Raw genomic sequence first — 18207 nt, forward strand, 5'->3', positions numbered from 1 at the left:
TATTTACAATTCTACTAATATGTCCTAGCCGCAGCGCTCGGGTTAGAAATTGTCTTAATCTAACCTAACCCTAAATTAATAAAAAGTAAATAATTTTGCTGAAGAATAAGTGGTCATGTACAAAGTTGATAGGAAGGGGTCCAAAAATCATATACTAGGACGGACCCAATAATTTTGGACTTTTGATGTTCGGCATGGACATGTCGTAAACTAGGATGGTGTATTTTTGGACCTACGCCCATCCCCTCTACTGCCCATCCGACCTACAAGCACGTGGGTTTAACAGCTGTGGTAGGTCCGATGCACTGTAGGTCGGATGGGCACGTTAAAAACAGCATATTGGTGCATTCGACCTATACTTTAAGCTGTCGCATGGACACGTTAGTAGGTCTGATGGGCCTTTTTCGTAGATCAGATGGGCATTTTTCGTAGGTCAGATGGGCATTTTTCGTAGGTCGGATGGGCATTTTTCGTAGGTCGGATGGGCACTTCTCGTAGGTCGGATGGGCACTTTTCGTAGGTCGGATGGGCATTTTTCGTAGGTCGGATGGGCACTTTTCNTTATCTTCTAGTAACGGAAATTAGTTTTAAAACTCCTTAAAAAGGCTTAAACACAAATTCAAAACAATCCACATGCAGGCCAAATTTCCTATATAAGAATTTTCAGCGGCAAATGCGCTGTGATTTTTTTGCACAGTGGGCCAGTTTAGAGACAAAAGTTTTAACCTTTTTATGTAAAAGACGACATTTAAGCCAAAAAAATAAGGCCAATTTCTCAGTCGAGTTTCCCTAGGTAAATTGGAATTTGATTTAAGAGTTAACCGTTGACCTACAATACCCTGGGTAAAATTACACAGGCCTGTATACCCTGAGTTTTACCCAGAGCTTAGAATGCTTTCGCTAGCTCAACCAGAAAATGAAAAAAAAAAAGATAATTAATTGCTTAATTCAGAAAAACGTAAAATAATATACTTATGTAGAAAAAAAACAATTGAGATTTAAAGAGGGAATCTTTCTAAATGTGCATCCGTTCTTTAAATAATTTGAAGGTGTATTGTTCGACCTACGCAAATCCGCTAGAATCTTCTGACCTACGCCAAATCTGAAATACAACATACCCGACCTACTAGCAGGTGGTTTTCCACCTGCTATGAGGACTTGTGGCCGCAGCACCGGGCCCCTAGCCTCGGCGCAGAAATTGTCTTAACCTAACACTCAAATAATACAAAAATTAACAGCTGGCGTAGGTCCGATATTGCAATAGTTCAGAAAGTTAGTTTGTCAGAATTTCAGTGTAAACGATGTAACATTTCCCAAAAGGGATGCCTGAAAAGTTTTAAATATTTTGTTTATTCTGATGAAAATGAGAAATTACGATTTGAAAGAAAATATTTTGTCCTATTTTTTGGTTTCATCAAAATTTAGAACAAAATTTATTTTAAAATTTTTTTACAAGTCCGAAAAGCAACGACAACTTTTTGGCATACCGAAGGTAGAAACTTGTTCATGAAACTCCACACTTAAAACATTTATGGATTTTTAATTTAAGTCAGGAAAAGTCGTCATCCTTCGTCTTTATAGTTAATACGTCATGGAGGAATCGGACAGAATTTAAGATTTAAATGTTAATCCTGACAAAAAGTACCCGCAAATGAGAATAAACAAACCATGAATATCTAATTCTTACTTGATCAGATAAAGCTCTAAAGAGTACTATTTTGAAAATCGGGCATTGCCATCTCTGAAATAGCGCTTACAGCTTCCATTTAATTCACAAATGCGATTTAAATCTCATAATTCCTTCACACTTTCGCTACATTATATTGTTTGACGGCCGCCACCGGAAACAAGCAGTACGTTCTTTTTCTGGATAATTAAATTCTAGTTTATTCTGGCGCAATAATTCTGTTCACAATTTCTGAGCTTTATTCCGACTATAGTATACGTCAGTAAACAATATTCAGTTTGTCCAGGATTCTTGGCGGATTTCAATGTGAAACATTATTCTAGGTGCAGATACAGGTTTGATAGAAGGAAATCTTGCTCTACCAGGCTCCTCGTGCAGATTTTGTCAAACCTTTTTCTAAAATATAAAAATCATAAATATGCGAAAATTTAGGTGATGTACGCGATTAAAATATTAATTATGTAAAGGGAATGGTGGAGTTGGCCTATATGATGTAGAGGGGGGGGCCTGCCTCCATTTTTGGTTCAAACCTCCCAATTTTTTGGGTGCACGCCTAATTAGTGATCGAAATTCCTAAAATCAAATCAAATCAAATTTTAATGACCTCTAATGACCTCCACAAATAGAAAATATTTCAACTTTGGCTTTATGCATATCAAACGAAAGCTATGATATGCATGAAGCCATAGTTAAAACATTTTCATTTTTGGAGGTCATTTAGGTCATTAGAAGGTCAAACTCTGGATGTGTTGCTGCTACTGTATTCCTGGGGTTCCTAGCTTTCGTTTGATATGCATAAGCCATAGTTAAAACATTTTCATTTGTGGAGGTCATAAAGTCATAGTTAAAACATTTTCATTTTTGGGGGTCATTTAGGTCATTAGAGGTCGTAAGAGGTCATTAGAAGGTCAACCACTGGATTTGTTGCTGCTACTGTATTCCCTGGGTTCCTAGCTTTCGTTTGGTATGCATAAAGCCATAGTTAAAACATTTTCATTTTTTTAGGTCATTTAGGTCACTAGAGGTCGTAAGAGGTCATTAATTAGAAGGTCAAACACTGGATTCGAAATATTTTCTATTTGTGGAGGTCATTAGATGTCATTAAAATTCAATTTGATTTTATTTTAGGAATTTCGATCACTAATTAGGCGTGCACCAAAAAATTGGAAGATTTGAACCAAAAATGAAGGCAGGCCCCCCTACATCTAATATGTCAACTCCACCGTCCCCTTTCATTAATTTAAAATTTAGTACTTCATTTCGTCATTCAAATATTAACTGTATAATCAAATCAAATCAAATCAAATCAAACGTTGCTTGGATGACTTAAAGCATCTTTAAGGCGTTCTATGATCCTCGCGTTTATAATAACAAAAATAACTTTTTTTAGCAGATTTAAAGTTGATTTTCAACGTTTATAGAGACTGTAAGCATAATTTTAAGCAAAGATGGCAATGCCCGATTTACAACGGTACCCTTGAAAGCTTTGTCTCATCAATTATGCATTAGCTATTGATGTTTTTGTTTCTAAAAAATGTTTATTTTCATTTGCGATTTCTCTGAGATACTCTTTTGCGCATTTATTTGAAAGCAATGGAGAAGATCACAACAATGAACAGAGTAGAAAAACGAGGACATCTTCCACATGTGTGATCAGATAAAGGGTTTAGAAGTATCGTTGTAAACCGGGCATTGCCATCTTTGCATGAAGGGTCACTTGAAATAACGCTGAACAGTCCCATTAAAGATGATAATTGTTACATTAAAAAAAACAATGATTTTTAACAAAATTTGATGAACTTACTTTTAGCGTCCTTGTTGCTCTCCTTCATGACCTTCGCTTTGAGATGGTCCTTGTAACTGAGGATATCTCCCTCCCACTCTGTCACCTTCTCATTCTCACAGATCCAGATCTTGTCCGCAACCTAAACACATCAGCGGGTAAACATTATTAAGAAATGATTTCAAGGGTGTATACTGTATACTGTATATTTCAACCTTGAGATAAAGAATCCTTATGTAACTAAAAGATAAATACTATCTGGTTAACGGAATACAATAAACCTTGAGATAAAGAATCCTTATGTAACATAAGATAAACCCCCCCTTAAAATTATTTTTTTTCCACCACAAATAATTTAGGCTTGCTTTCGATTTCTTGGTGAATTGGAAAAATAAACAATTTTTATGGAATAAGTAAAAAGAATGAAAAAAGTTGCCTTTTGAAGTCCTATTTTTCCCTGAAGCATCAAAAATCATCTGTAGGTCATAATGAAAATATACACCTTTGAAAAATATTTAAAGATCTGGGAAAAAAATGAAAAATTGGACATCAAAGGCAAGTTTTTTTTTCTTCATAATTTTTACCCAGATTAATTCATTTTCCCCAATTATGAACCTAATTATAATCCCTTTTATCCTAATAATGATCCCTGCAAGGGTAGTTATGATCCCTGCTATCCTAATAATGATCCCTGCAAGGGTAGTTATTATCCCTGCTATCCTAATGATGATCCCTGCAAGGGTAGTTATGATCCCTGCTATCCTAATGATGATCCCTGCTTTCCTAATTATGATCCCTGCTATCCTAATAATGATCCCTGCTATCCTAATATTGATCCCTGCTATCCTAATTATGACCCCTGCTATCCTAATTATGATCCCTGCTATTCTAATTATGATCCTTACTTTTCTAATTATGATCCCTGCTATTCTAATTATGATCCCTGCTATCCTAATTATGATCCCTGCTATCCTAATTATGATCCCTGCTATCCTAATTATGATCCCTGCTATCCTAATTATAATCCTTGCTTTTCTAATTATGATCCCTGCTATCCTAATTATAATCCTTGCTTTTCTAATTATGATCCCTGCTATCCTAATTATGATTTAAAATTCAGTGATGGTGATGGACCAAACCTCTGTAGAGTAAAAAAGAAGATGTTAGTTCCACATTTATTGAAAATATATTTCGGTCTGGGTTGACCCTCGTCAGTTCCTAATTATGATCCCTGCTATCCTAATAATGATCCCTGCTATCCTAATTATGATCCTTGCTTTTCTATTTATGATCCCTGCTATCCTATATATGATCCCTGCTATCCTAATTATGATCCCTGCTATCCTAATTATGATCCTAGTTTACCTGATCAATGAGCCTGAAGTCATGAGAGACAAGGACTACTCCTCCCTCGAACCCGTTGATAGCGTCTGCAAGAGCATCAATGGTTTCCATGTCAAGATGGTTAGTAGGCTCGTCAAGAAGCAACATGTGAGGAACCTGATAATAAAATAGAGTTCATCAAGACTAAAGACAAAATATTAAGTTGATAATAAAGAAAATTTACTTTGACACTTCTGCTCGTTTTCTAGCATTTATTCACAACATAATCTTCAGTTTGTATTTTTTCTAATTTAAGTAAAAGTTAGAAGAAACAATTGTTTAGTTAGAACAACAAGAATTCAATTTTTACCTGCCAGGAAAGCCAAGCAAAGACGACCCTGCATTTTTGACCGTCAGAGAGCTGTTTGATTGGAGCCGTTTGCGCTTTACCAGTGATTCCATACCGACCGATAACCTGGAACATTCATATCATTTGTATGGGTTTTTTGAAGGAAAAGACGATTTTTTTTATTATATATTTCATAATATTTTTTTAAAAAATCATTTTGTTTTATAAATTACTCATTTTTTATACAGTGACATAGAACTTGGGGTTAAGACGAAAAAAGTATGATGTAACTTTCAGTTCTCAGATTTAAAGACGATAAAACAGGGGCGTATATTATATTCTGAAAAAATACACTCCTGAGATAGTCTTAAAATCTTAAATAACTAAGAGAATTTTTTTGAAATTATTTTAAATAAATCGTTTTCAATGAAATTAGAGGAGAAAGATTCACCTTTCTCATTCCGTCTCTGTCCTTGAAGTCCGGGAACTTCTTAAGCATGTAGTCCAGGGGGGACAAATCCATCTCAAGCAGCTCGTGCATGTGCTGGTGGTAGCGGGCCATCTTCAGATGGTTGTGTCGACGCACCATCCCCTAAATATTACGTTTGAAATACCCAAAACATATAGTTTAAAATACCCTAGACGTATAGTTTAAAATACCCTAGACATATATTTTAAAATACCCTTGACGTATAGTTTAAAATACCCTAGACATATGGTTTAAAATACCCTAGACATATAGTTTAAAATACTGTAGACATATAGTTTAAAATACCCTAGACATATAGTTTAAAATACTGTAGACATATAGTTTAAAATACCCTAGACATATAGTTTAAAATACCCTAGACATATGGTTTAAAATACCCTAGAAATATAGTTTAAAATATCCTAGACATAAAGTTTAAAATACCCTAGACATATAGTTTGAAATACCCTAGACATAAAGTTTAAAATACCCTAGACATGTAGTTTAAAATACCCTAGACATATAGTTTAAAATACCGTAGACATATAGTTTAAAATACCCTAGACATTTGGTTTAAAATACCCTAGACATATAGTTTAAAATACCCTAGACATATAGTTTGAAATACCCTAGACATATAGTTTAAAATACCCTAGACATAAAGTTTAAAATACCCTAGACATAAAGTTTAAAATACCCTAGACATATAGTTTGAAATACTCTAGGCATACAGTTTGAAATAACCTAGACATACAGTTTAAAATACCCTAGCTTTTCAGTTTTTACACTGGAAGCCTAGTAAAACAAAAAGCAATAATAAAAACTGAAAATTTATCAATTCAGAAACAATTTCTTTACCTCAGTTGGGATTAAATCTCCATAGATAAGTTTAAGCAGGGTTGATTTTCCCGCTCCGTTAGGTCCAACTAGAGCCAACCTTGTATCCAGATCCATACCAAACTCAAGGTTCTTGTAGATATACGGAGTATCTTCGCTATATCGGAAACTTACGTTCTAAACATTAAACAGGTCTATGGTCTAGAACAGATAATGCAGATAATAAAAAAAATCTTCACAATAAAATTAATACAGTGTCGTATTTTAAGTTTTGTGTTATGCTTAGTCAGTGTTTTTTTTATGAACTTAATTGAGATAAAAAATCCTTATGTAACTAAAAGATAAATACTATCTGGTTAACGGAATACAATAAACCTTGAGATAAAGAATCCTAATGATCTATAAGATAAATACTATCTGGTCAACGGAATACAATAAACCTTGAGATAAAGAATCCTAATAATCTATAAGATAAATACTATCTGGTCAACGGAATACAATAAACCTTGAGATAAAGAATCCTTATGTAACTAGAAGATAAATGCTATCTGGTTAACGGAATACAATAAACCAGCCACAACAATTTCTCGTCCGAGCCACATTCTCCTCATTTTCTGGTCCGAGTCACATTCTCCTCATCCTTGTCCTTCCAGTATTATTTTTTTAACGTGTCTAAGTCTCCAAGTTAAAACTATTTTTTAAGAATCAGGCAACGTTAGGGAATAACTTAAATATTGAATTCTTGTAAATCGGAAAAAAACGTTTCAATTGAATTCAAGTTTTGAGTTGAATGTCTTTGAAAGTGTTCACCTTTTTTACGCTCATTTTCAGACTTGCCCGCTGTAGAATGCCGCAAATAATTAAAGTAAAAACAATAGAATTTTTCCGGGTGTTTACATGGGGAAAATCATTGGCAGTGATTTGCCATATACTTTGCTATTTATTTTATATCGCGTATTGGTTAGCCATTATAGAGGCAGAAGAGATTTAAGTTTTACTTTAACAAAGTTTGACTTCATTCTTATGGCTTTAAAGATTCCAACTAGATGTAATCATTGCAATCCATACTGTATGCCCTAACGTGGCCAGATTTTTAAAAAATAGTTTTATCTTGGAGAATTAGACACGTTAAAAAAATAATACTGGAAGGACGAGGATTTCGAGGTGACTCGGACCAGAAAATGAGGATAATGCGGCTCGGACTAGAAATTGTCGTGGCTGGCCTTCCTTCCCTCGATTAAATACATTTCGTCCACACATTTTAGTATTATTCCAGTAAACACATTTTAGTAGTATTCCAGTAAACACATTTTAGTAGTATTCCAGTAAACACATTTTAGTAGTATTCCAGTAAACACATTTTAGAAGTATTCCAGTAAACACATTTTAGTAGTATTTCAGTTAACACGTTTTCCAGTAAACACATTTTAGTAGTATTCCAGTAAACACATTTTAGAAGTATTCCACTAAGGCACTAAACACATTTTGTAATATTCCAAAAAACAATTGCAATCGAAAACCTCTAGTTTTGAGGATTTCCAAATTGTGGTGTACTATTTGAATACCTTTAAATTAGCGGAGAAAAGAAGATGTTTATTAAAAAAAGGGCATCTATACGATTAAAAGGTAGATCACATAATGAAACGTTCAGAAGTCATAAAACCTTCGAGTTGTCACATATTTCTCATGAATAAAGAGACACCCATTAGTATAACTATATTTATTGATTTATGGATCTAACCTGAACCATGATGACTGGCGGGGGTATCTCCCCGCAAGAGTAGAAGCAGAAGGAGACGGAGACCTCGTTCGCCACCTTCTCTGTGAGACCTCCGGCAACCATCTTCGCCAGGGTCTTCTCCTTGGACTGGGCTTGTCTTGCCAGTTTAGCGCTTCCGTGACCAAACCTCGCGATGTAGTTCTAGAATAAACATTCATTTAACAAATCCTCCAAAGAAAAAAAAATTAAGGGAGAAATGCGGGAAAACGTGTTAAAAAGAGGGGGGGAAAATACTTAAGATAAGAAAGAAAATAAATTAGTTGAGAAATTATTTTTTTTGTAGTTACCATTTGATCCATAGCAGCTTAAGTTTATGGACATTGGTTGTGATGTTATTATGACCATCAATCTAACAGGATCAGGGGTCAGGTTCGCGCGCGCACCAGAGAAAAATTATTCCCCAAACCGATTAAAGAATCCGGTGCTTAGAAACTGTAGACACAAATCTCAATGTCTCAAATCTGAAAATCAAAGCTATCAGGTGTTTACCTTCATATGAGATATTTGATCCTGCTCCCATTGATATTGTTTCATCTGACTTTCCTCCAACTCCATCCTGGTCCTCATGAACGTATCGTAGTTTCCACCATAGAACTTCAGCTTTCTGCAGTACATATTTATTTTAGTTAACAATATTCTGCAGTACATATTTATTTTAGTAAACCGTATTCTGCAGTACAAATTAATGTTAGTGAACAGTATTCATTTTAGTAAACAATATAATGCAGTACATATTCATATAAGTAAACAATATTCTGCAGTACATATTTATGTAAGTAAACAATATTCTGCAGTACATATTCATGTTAGTATACAGTATTCTGCAGTACATATTCATATTAGTAAACAATATTCTGCAGTGCATATTTATGTTAGTAAACAATATTCTGCAGTACATATTAAGGTTAGTAAACAGTATTCTTCAGTACATATTAATGTTAGTAAACAATATTCTGCAGTACAAATTCATGTTAGTAAACAGTATTCTGCAGTACACATTTATGTTAGTAAACAATATTCTGCAGAACATATTCATGTTAGTAAACAGTATTCTGCAGAACATATTCATGTTAGTAAACAGTATTCTGCAGTACATATTCATATTAGTTAACAGTATTTTGCAGTACATATTTATGTAAGTAAACAGTATTCTGCAGTACATATTTATGTTAGTAAACAATATACTGCAAAACATATTCATGTTAGTAAACAGAATTCTGCAGTACACATTTATGTTAGTAAACAATATTCTGCAGTACATATTAAAGTTAGTAAACAGTATTCTGCAGTACATATTAATGTTAGTAAACAATATTCTGCAGAACATATTCATGTTAGTAAACAGTATTCTGCAGTACACATTTATGTTAGTAAACAATATTCTTCAGTACATATTTATGTTAGTATACAGTATTCTGCAGTACATATTTTTGTTAGTAAACAATATTCTGCAGAACATATTCATGTTAGTTAACAATATTCTTCAGTACATATTTACTTAAACTGGCATGATCTTACTTTTGGTCAAAATGCATAATATTGTTACACACTCCGTTCAAAAAGTCCTGAGAGTGAGAAATCAGCACTAGGATCGTAGGATAGGTCTGAAATAGAAATATCATAATTAAATCCCTATTTAGAGCAAAAATCATAATGTGAAAATCTGCGAGACATAATTTTGAAAATCTTTGAAAATCAAACATGAAAATCCACAATCTTCTGAGTTCAGATATCATTTCTTTACCTTAAGTTCTTCTTCAAGCCAGACACAGGCTTCCAGATCCAGATGATTAGTCGGTTCGTCAAGCAGAAGTAAATGGGGTTTAATAAACAAGGCTCTGAAATATACATAATGCTGATAATTTAAAGTTGATTTTTTTTAAAGGATTGGCATTAAATTAGGATTTTTGTTCAAATATTGTCAATTTTGTTTTCAATGCAAATTCCACATTTTCAACGTCAAATGAATATATCATCCATTCACGTTCACATTCCCTTTAATTGATAATAATTTACCTCGCAAGTGCTACCCTCATCCTCCATCCTCCGGAGAAATCTTTACATTTCTTATTCTGCATAGCTGACGTAAACTGTAGACCACTGTACACACAATACTCATTTTTACAAATTCAAAACTTTATAACTCATAAACGTATTGCAGTGATAAAGAAAAAAACTAGATTTTTTAAACGAGTGAATCGTCCCTAAGTAAATGAGATGCTTTGGATTCGGCAGTATCGGCTCCTAAATCGTCCAAACGTTCATAAATCTGAAAATAAAAATTAATTACGCTTCCAAACAAATCTATTCCATTAAGGGAGAAACAGTTGTTATCTAGTTCCAAAAAGAAGAGTGTGGAGGGGGTCACAAAAAAGAAGGGGGTGGGGGTCTGGGGGGTCCCAAAAAAGAGGGGAGGATCAAAAAAGTAAATACTGTAACTTACCGTCATAAGATACTCCTGACTGTCATCATCTTCACGGGTGGCAAGTTCTTCAGCTAGTTTCTCCAGTCTTATCCGTTCCTCATCAGCTTCCATTACAGCCTGGAGAGCAGTTTTCTCACTAGCTGGAACCTCACGATCTTAACAAATATTCAAATAAATATTAGAGAATTAAAATTGCTTTAAGAGAGAAGGGGGGAGGGAGCATTTTAATCCCTTTTAAGTCTTCACCCGAAAATTGTTTTATATCAATTAAGAACTAAGAATGATTTTTTCTGTTCAACAATAATAGATTATATAACACCCCCCCCCCCTCTGCCCCGCGACTTGTTTAATAACTTACCTAGATAATAAATATCGATATGATCCTGGACTGGAACCTCTCGGTTTCCAAGAACCGCGAGCAGAGCGGATTTCCCGCATCCGTTGACTCCGATCAATCCATATCTGTTTCCTACAGACAACTCGAGCTTAGTATCCTAGAATATTTTCTGTTTAGATTAAGTTCATAATTAAGACCCTCTAGGAGCTGATCCCTGCTGAGAATATCCCTGAGCTGAACCCTGCTCAGAATATCCCTGAGCTGAACCCTGCTCTGAATATCCTGGAGCTGAACCCTACTCTGAATATCCCTGAGCTGAAACCCTGCTCTAAATATCCCGGAGCTGAAACCCTGCTCTAAATGTCCCGGAGCTGAAACCCTGCTCTAAATATCCCGGAGCTGAACCCTGCTCTGAATACCCCAGAGCTGAACCCCTGCTCTAAATATCCCGGAACTGAAACCCTGCTCTGAATTTCCTGGCATATATTTGTAAATCTAACCTGTAAGAGCTCAGCCCCGTAGAAGGTGACGGAGAAGTTATCTATCTTGATATCTCTAGCCTGAGGATGGATTCCAAGGACTCCAGTGCAAGCTCGAGCTTCAGCTGCTAGCCTGAAATCAACAATAAATATCTATAAAAAATGAATTTTAATTTTGTCAAACATAAAACCCTTTTCCAGTTTTTCATATCCATTTAAATTTTACAGTAAATAGACTAAACAGTGCTGGCCCAAGCAGCCTCTAACTGTTTTAGCTAATGTATTATCAAAAAAAGAAACTAAATTTGCCAGTTAAAATCGAGTTAGCTTTACCAGTTCCCTTTTAGTCAGATAAAGATAATTAACAACCACAGTCCTATTTCAGTTTTTTTAATTCAATTTTCAAGAAATTAATTAAATCAATGAACTGAACAACTCTAAACAAATATATAATTGCTTCAAGAAACTGTAAGCATATTTTTAAGCGACCGGCCCTCCAAGCACAGATGACAATACCAGATTCACAGTAGTACCCTTGCAACCTTTCAATCTGATCAAATATGTGGAAGATATTGTCGTTTTTCTAGGTTTTATGTCTGATAACTATAATATGTTTTCGTGCAGTAGAAATGCGCAAGTCACTTTTCGGATTTATAAACATTAATATCTGATTTATACTGTATCAGCCAACGCTTTTAAGAGTACCGTTGTAAATCGGACATTGCCATCTTTGTCCAGAGCTTCACATAATATTACGCTTCGAGTCTATTTAACCCGTAAACTTATTTCAGTTTAATGACTCTGTTCAATGAAATTACCTTGCTTCGTCCTGGAGGCGGAGACAGAGCTCCTCCTCGTAGGTGAGAGGAACATCAGGAGTTTTTTCTTTAGAGACTCCGTTCGTGATCACGATGGTGGAGGCAACCTCCTCGGGTTCATCTCCAGCATCCAACTTCTTTCCACCCTTAGCCTGGTTTAAGAAATGTGAAGAATTTGGTAGATTTATGGGTTCTAAGGGGGATTTTAAAAAATTTCTTAATTGGAGAAAAGATTGCGATATTTTCCGAGTAAATTCATAACCATTTACCGTTTACAAGAATTACAGTTTATTTTAAACTTTTTCAATTGATTTGCTTCGGATTTACTAAAGATTAAAGATTTACTAAAGATTAAAGCAAAAAGGGAAAGTTAAAAGAATTGTAAATAAAAAAATCTGAATATTTTTGGCTATTTCTGCCATTTGATCCGCATTTAGTCCACTGAGGTTATTTCTCCATTTCTAGAAATTATAATCACGGATTTAGGAAAAATAAATGATTTCAGAGGGAAAAAATAAATGTTTGGGAGTTGAGGTATCCTAAAAGTTATAAAACTTGCCAAATTGTGCCCCCCCCCCCTCTTTACAGTGCGTGGAACGAAATCGTACCAAATATATACCTAGAGCTGGGAACTTTAGTGTTAAAATACTCATAATCCTGATCCCTTGATCTCGATATCCACTGTAAACACTTAATTTTGGGATCTTAAAAACTTTACCTTCCCATTTTTTTATTTTAGTAATTCCTCCCTGGATTCATGCTCCCTTTAACCCCTGACATGGTACAATTCCCATGCGGGAAATTGAATAAAGATTTAATTGATCTGGAGATTAACAAAAGAATTGATCTCGACATCCACTTGCCAGCTCTGATTAATCTGATAATACTTCACCTTGGCCAACTCCTTCTTCTTCTGGGCTCTCTTCTTCTGATGATCTGACGGCATATTCTTTTTTAGTTTAGAAACAGCTCAGATGTTTCACGACAATACTTCTACTTCTGAAATATACAATTTCAATAAATATTTCTTTTACAGATATCAAAACAAGGTTTTAAATACAGAAGCCAAGTCCTAGATTTACGATGGATTGAACACAGATCCAGAAGTTAATCTTCAGTTAATAGTGTGGTATGCCTAATTCACAAAAGTACCCCTGTAAACTTTTATCTAAGCAAATATCATGAAGTTAGCCATGTTATTTAACCTGAAACTTGTTAATTCCTAATTCTGGTTCCTCTAAATAGACTTGCGGATTTATAGAGCAGAGACAACAGAAATAAATTGTCAGAATCAGAGTAAAACCTTTAAAAAATGACAAATACCTTTGTTAATCATGCATGCACAGTTTAATTTCTAAGACAGTCCATTTAGTTAAAATAATTATGTAAACATGGTTTTTGTGTTTTTAAAATTCACATTTAAAATCAAATAGAATAAATTATTTCATAAACTATTGTTCATTCAGTAGCAGCCCCACTGCTGCTAGAAGCGTCTTTAATTATCTGAGAAAGGTTGGTTGAGAGCTGCTGTTGGTTGGATTGAAGAAGCTGTAGGGTTCTCTGCTGCTGATGTCCAAGTATAGAGAGCAGCTCTCCTCTACTCTGGTCTAGGGAGGGTAGTTTGACCATCTCCTGGAGTTCTCTCCGGGACAGGATTCGGTTTTCGACCACACACCCGATTAATGTAAATTCAGGAACTTTACGTTCGTATTTTAAAAGTTTAGCCGGGTCTACTTCCGGTGAGAAGAGGATTGGTTGAAGGTTCATATCTCCCGGGAACTTGAACCAAAATTGTAAACAGTTCTCCCATTGAGTTCCCTGCAGCCCTGCCTTGCCAACCCTATGGTGATATTCTTTCAATTCCATTCCAACCCGCCGACCATTCTAGTTAAGATAAAAAACCATTAAAAACCGTTCATTTTCAAATTTAAATATTATCTTTAATACTTTAATGTAGGATCATCTGAATATTCAATATTTCTGTAAGATCTTTAACAAAAGTTTATTTTTCGCATTGAAGGGCACAGGCAGATCAAAAATCAGAGGGGGGGGGGTCATACGAGATTTAAGCATTTTTTCAGGATATAGCATTTAGCATTTTTCAGGATATACAACCATTTAGTATTTTTTAGGATAAACCATTTAACATTTTTTCAGGATATACCATTTAGCATTTTTCAGGATATACCATTTAGCATTTTTCAGGATATACCATTTAGCATTTTTCAGGATATACCATTTAGCATTTTTCAGGATATACCATTTAGTATTTTTCAGGATAAACCATTTAACATTTTTCAGGATATACCATTTAGCATTTTTTCAGGATATACCATTTAGTATTTTTTTCAGGATAAACCATTTAACATTTTTCAGGATATACCTTTTAGCATTTTTTCAGGATATACCATTTAACATTTTTTCAGGATATACCATTTAACGTTTTTCAGGATATACCATTTAGCATTTTTCAGGATATACCATTTAACATTTTTTCAGGATATACCATATATCTTTTTTTCAGGATATACCATTTAGCATTTTTCAGGATATACCATTTAGCATTTATAAAAACATGTAGCTTTTTCAAGATAATGCATTTTGAGGACATAAAAGTTTCCAGAATAAAAAGTGTAAAAAGGGTAAATATGTGTTTTTATAAATTTTCTAGCAATAAAAGGTCACTTTACCTGCCAGGCAATTCTAAACTTATTTTTCTTCAAAGGATTAGCGTGGAAAAATGCAACCATTTTGCTTCTTTCAAACATTTCAACCATCTCCCTGCAACAAGAGAAAATAAATATAAAAAAAGAACAACTTTGTTAAAAACCGATTTATCCATTTTAGCTTTTTTTTGACAAGCTGTTTGATATGAATTTTTTTTTAAAAAGTTCACCACAGAAGTTGCGTTTTTTAGGGTTTTAGTCGCTAAATTAATGATTTTTAGTAGAAAATAAATTCATTTTGGGGGAACGTACCAAAGCATCTAAACTCATTAAACATATACACCCCTGACTACCTGACGTAAAATATTTCCAGTTGATTAACTTCATTTAAATACATTTCTCGTTCATCTTCTTTCCTCGCGTATTCACAAGACCTGGAGTAGTAAATATAGATTCTATCCAGAGCTTTTAAAGTTTCAAACCACCAGAACTCACAACTTCAGAATTGGACACTTTAGATTTCTGTTTATTGGTCCACTCTTTTATCCTTCTTTTAAGATATCCATTATCCATACTAAAAGAGTTATCACATTAAATGGCACAAAAGTTCCAATTTCCCTTTTTCTCATCGAATATTCGGGATTTTGCATACGTCACTCTGATTAGTTGAATTTTAGACAATTTCCTGGCTACAAACTAGAGATTAAATTAATCCTAAGATTGACATAATAAGGAAATCAAGCATTGATCTCGATATCCACAATTCAAAAGTTTTCAGCTCAGAGTTAGCAACTTTAAATTGAAAGAATAAAATAAACCTAATACATCTAAAGTTTGTAGCACAACAGGGTTTCCCATTTTTTGATTTTGCGTAATTAGTAAATCTCAGTAAATGCATCATAACTAAAATTTAACTACGTTCCTTTCTTAAGAAATACTCTGCAGGGGGAGTTCTACCTATCATTATTTAATTTTCCTACTCGGTTTTATTACATTACTCATATGAGTCAAGCGAATTAAGTATTTTATTAATTTTTCAAGACTTTCTTTAATTTTTATGAAACCGAGTTTACGTATTTGAGGGATTACGGAGACAACTTACCCCCCCCCCCCACACCCCAATATCCTATTAACCCCACGTGGGGTCACGACAGATTATAAAACAGCTGTGTTTCTTTACATATACAATTAGAAAAAATATTTACCTCCAAACATCATCGATCAGATCCTCTGTGTCCCATCTAGGTTTACTAATCTCTAACATGGTTTGACGGAACCAGGTTGCACGTTTAGGTTTCTGTATTCTCACCTGACGAAAGCGAACCTAAAATAATACATCGTCGTATGAGACCCTAGATTTGAAGAGGACCTGATTAGCAATGTTGTCCTTGAAACCATTATCTGATAAACCTGTGTAATTCCCACAATTTCTCCATTGTTTCTACCGTAAGAAATACGCAAGTCACTTTTACAGAAAACCCAGAACTGGATAATACTGACATTTTAAAGATAAAACAAATATATCTCGTTCCATCATTATCAGACAAAGCTTTTAAGGGTACAGTTGTGAATCAGACGTGCGATTGAATACAGTAGTAAGCGATAATATCGATACAATGATGACGACTTTTTATCTCAGTGTTGATTGTTAACAAGCTGTTTTCGAATAACAAGTTTACAAGCAATTAAAGAGAAGCTTTTTTATTTAATAGCTTCTCTTGAACTCTATGTTTAAGCGAATATATGCTGGATTTTGATCAAAATTTAAATAGAAAGTTGACTTCGTTGTTTTGATATTATCGCCTACAACTGCAAGATAGAGGTTCACTTGAAATACCGTTTACTGAAAATTTAGATAATTTGTGTAGAATTTTACTTCAGAATGATGAAAAAAATCCTCGTTATTTTAGAGAACGGCTTTTACGTCAGAGAAGAATGTCTTATTTATATTTCTCAATAACGTAAACTGGTCATGATATACCATATATCTTTTTTTCAGGATATACCATTTAGCATTTTTCAGGATATACCATTTAGCATTTTTCAGGATATACCATTTAGTTTTTTTCAGGATATACCATTTAGCATTTTTCAGGATATACCATTTAACCAAAAATCGTTCTCTAGTGACCGACCCACGGCATCATTTATATTGACTTAAAAAATGGCCGAACGATCAATTTAGATAAAAAAAATGCCCAACAACTATCTATAATGAGAAATTTATTCCAGTAAAATTTAATAACGGCATTCTGATTGAATCCAATGCTACGGAACTAACAAAATCTTAAAAATATCGTTGAAAAAAAATCCCCGTTATTGCGTCATAATACGGTAACAAAACTGAATCACAAATAAAAGGCAGAACGAATCTGTTTTCATGTTTATACAATCAATAAAACTTTCCTACACAGATTGGAAATAAAATAGCTACGAGAAATCAAATACTTACTTAAATTTTAGAGAGAGAAAATGGATGTTTTATATTTCAATTTCACAAGGAACAAAGTACAACGAGAAATGTCCACGTTTGCGCGGCAATCCGACTCTCCCTGTTCACTGTGGGCTAAGATGCATAAATAAAGGGACATTGCTATCAAAGTACATTTACAATAGAATTTGACACATGCACTGAGTGGAAAATGTAAATGTTAAATTTGAAACCAGTTTTGGATAATTAAAAAAAAATTAGCATCAAAAATTGAAAATCCTTTTCACTAAAAATATGGAAGACGACTTATTACGTACGTTTGAATTTTGATGCTATATATCGTTTGCACTACTGTATTTTTCGACCTACACATATCCGCCATACTCCACTTCTGACCTACGCCAAATCCGCTATACTACACATCCGACCTACTAGCACGTGGTATTACAGCTGCTATATGGACTTGTGGCGCAGCGCTCGGCCCCCTAACCTGTCCTAGCCGCAGCGCTCGGCCCAGAAATTGTCTTAACCTAACCTATCCCTCAAATAATACTAAAATAAACAGCTGGCGTAGGTATGATATTGCAGTAGGTCGGAAAGTTAGTAAGGTCAGAAGTTCAGTAGGGGGGATATGTTGCGTATAGACGAGATGTAACATTACCAATACTTATACATTTGCACTAAAGTCAGCTATGATTAGTTTAGTAACCGGTTTGTAGTACGATGAAACATTGCAAATGGACAAATTCTAGCGCATTGGACAAAATTTTTTATTTTCCCGGCGCAGGCATATTTTATTTTCGCGCCAGAAATATTTTAGTTC

At 34.3% G+C, this 18207-nt stretch overlaps 2 protein-coding genes across 3 annotated transcripts; both read right to left on the minus strand.

The window, feature by feature from the left end:
• Positions 1–1908: 1908 nt before the first annotated feature.
• LOC111695779 (ATP-binding cassette sub-family F member 2) lies at positions 1909–13271 on the minus strand. Of its 2 annotated transcripts, none has more exons than XM_023465218.1 (17): positions 13180–13271; positions 12288–12439; positions 11491–11602; positions 11012–11147; positions 10672–10808; positions 10433–10497; positions 10245–10328; positions 9973–10066; positions 9747–9832; positions 8718–8832; positions 8190–8369; positions 6470–6625; positions 5594–5734; positions 5164–5268; positions 4836–4970; positions 3492–3612; positions 1909–2083 (listed from the first exon to the last, which is right to left on the minus strand). In XM_023465218.1, exons 1-17 carry the CDS (start codon positions 13231–13233, stop codon positions 2046–2048), a joined length of 1911 nt encoding a protein of 636 aa, XP_023320986.1. In that variant the 5' UTR covers positions 13234–13271; the 3' UTR covers positions 1909–2045. The 2 variants fall into 2 exon arrangements, with proteins under 2 accessions (XP_023320986.1, XP_023320985.1); XM_023465217.1 differs by having other exon boundaries at positions 3488–3612.
• Positions 13272–13284: 13 nt separating this feature from the next.
• LOC111695780 (50S ribosomal protein L10) lies at positions 13285–17474 on the minus strand. The gene is made up of 5 exons (XM_023465219.1): positions 17406–17474; positions 16159–16277; positions 15307–15387; positions 14978–15068; positions 13285–14171 (listed from the first exon to the last, which is right to left on the minus strand). Exons 2-5 carry the CDS (start codon positions 16215–16217, stop codon positions 13746–13748), a joined length of 657 nt encoding a protein of 218 aa, XP_023320987.1. The 5' UTR covers positions 16218–16277; positions 17406–17474; the 3' UTR covers positions 13285–13745.
• Between the last annotated feature and the right edge of the window lie 733 nt (positions 17475–18207).

The sequence above is a fragment of the Eurytemora carolleeae genome, unplaced genomic scaffold (genome assembly GCF_000591075.1).
Source record: "Eurytemora carolleeae unplaced genomic scaffold, Eaff_2.0 scaffold76, whole genome shotgun sequence".
NCBI lineage: Eukaryota > Metazoa > Arthropoda > Copepoda > Calanoida > Temoridae > Eurytemora > Eurytemora carolleeae.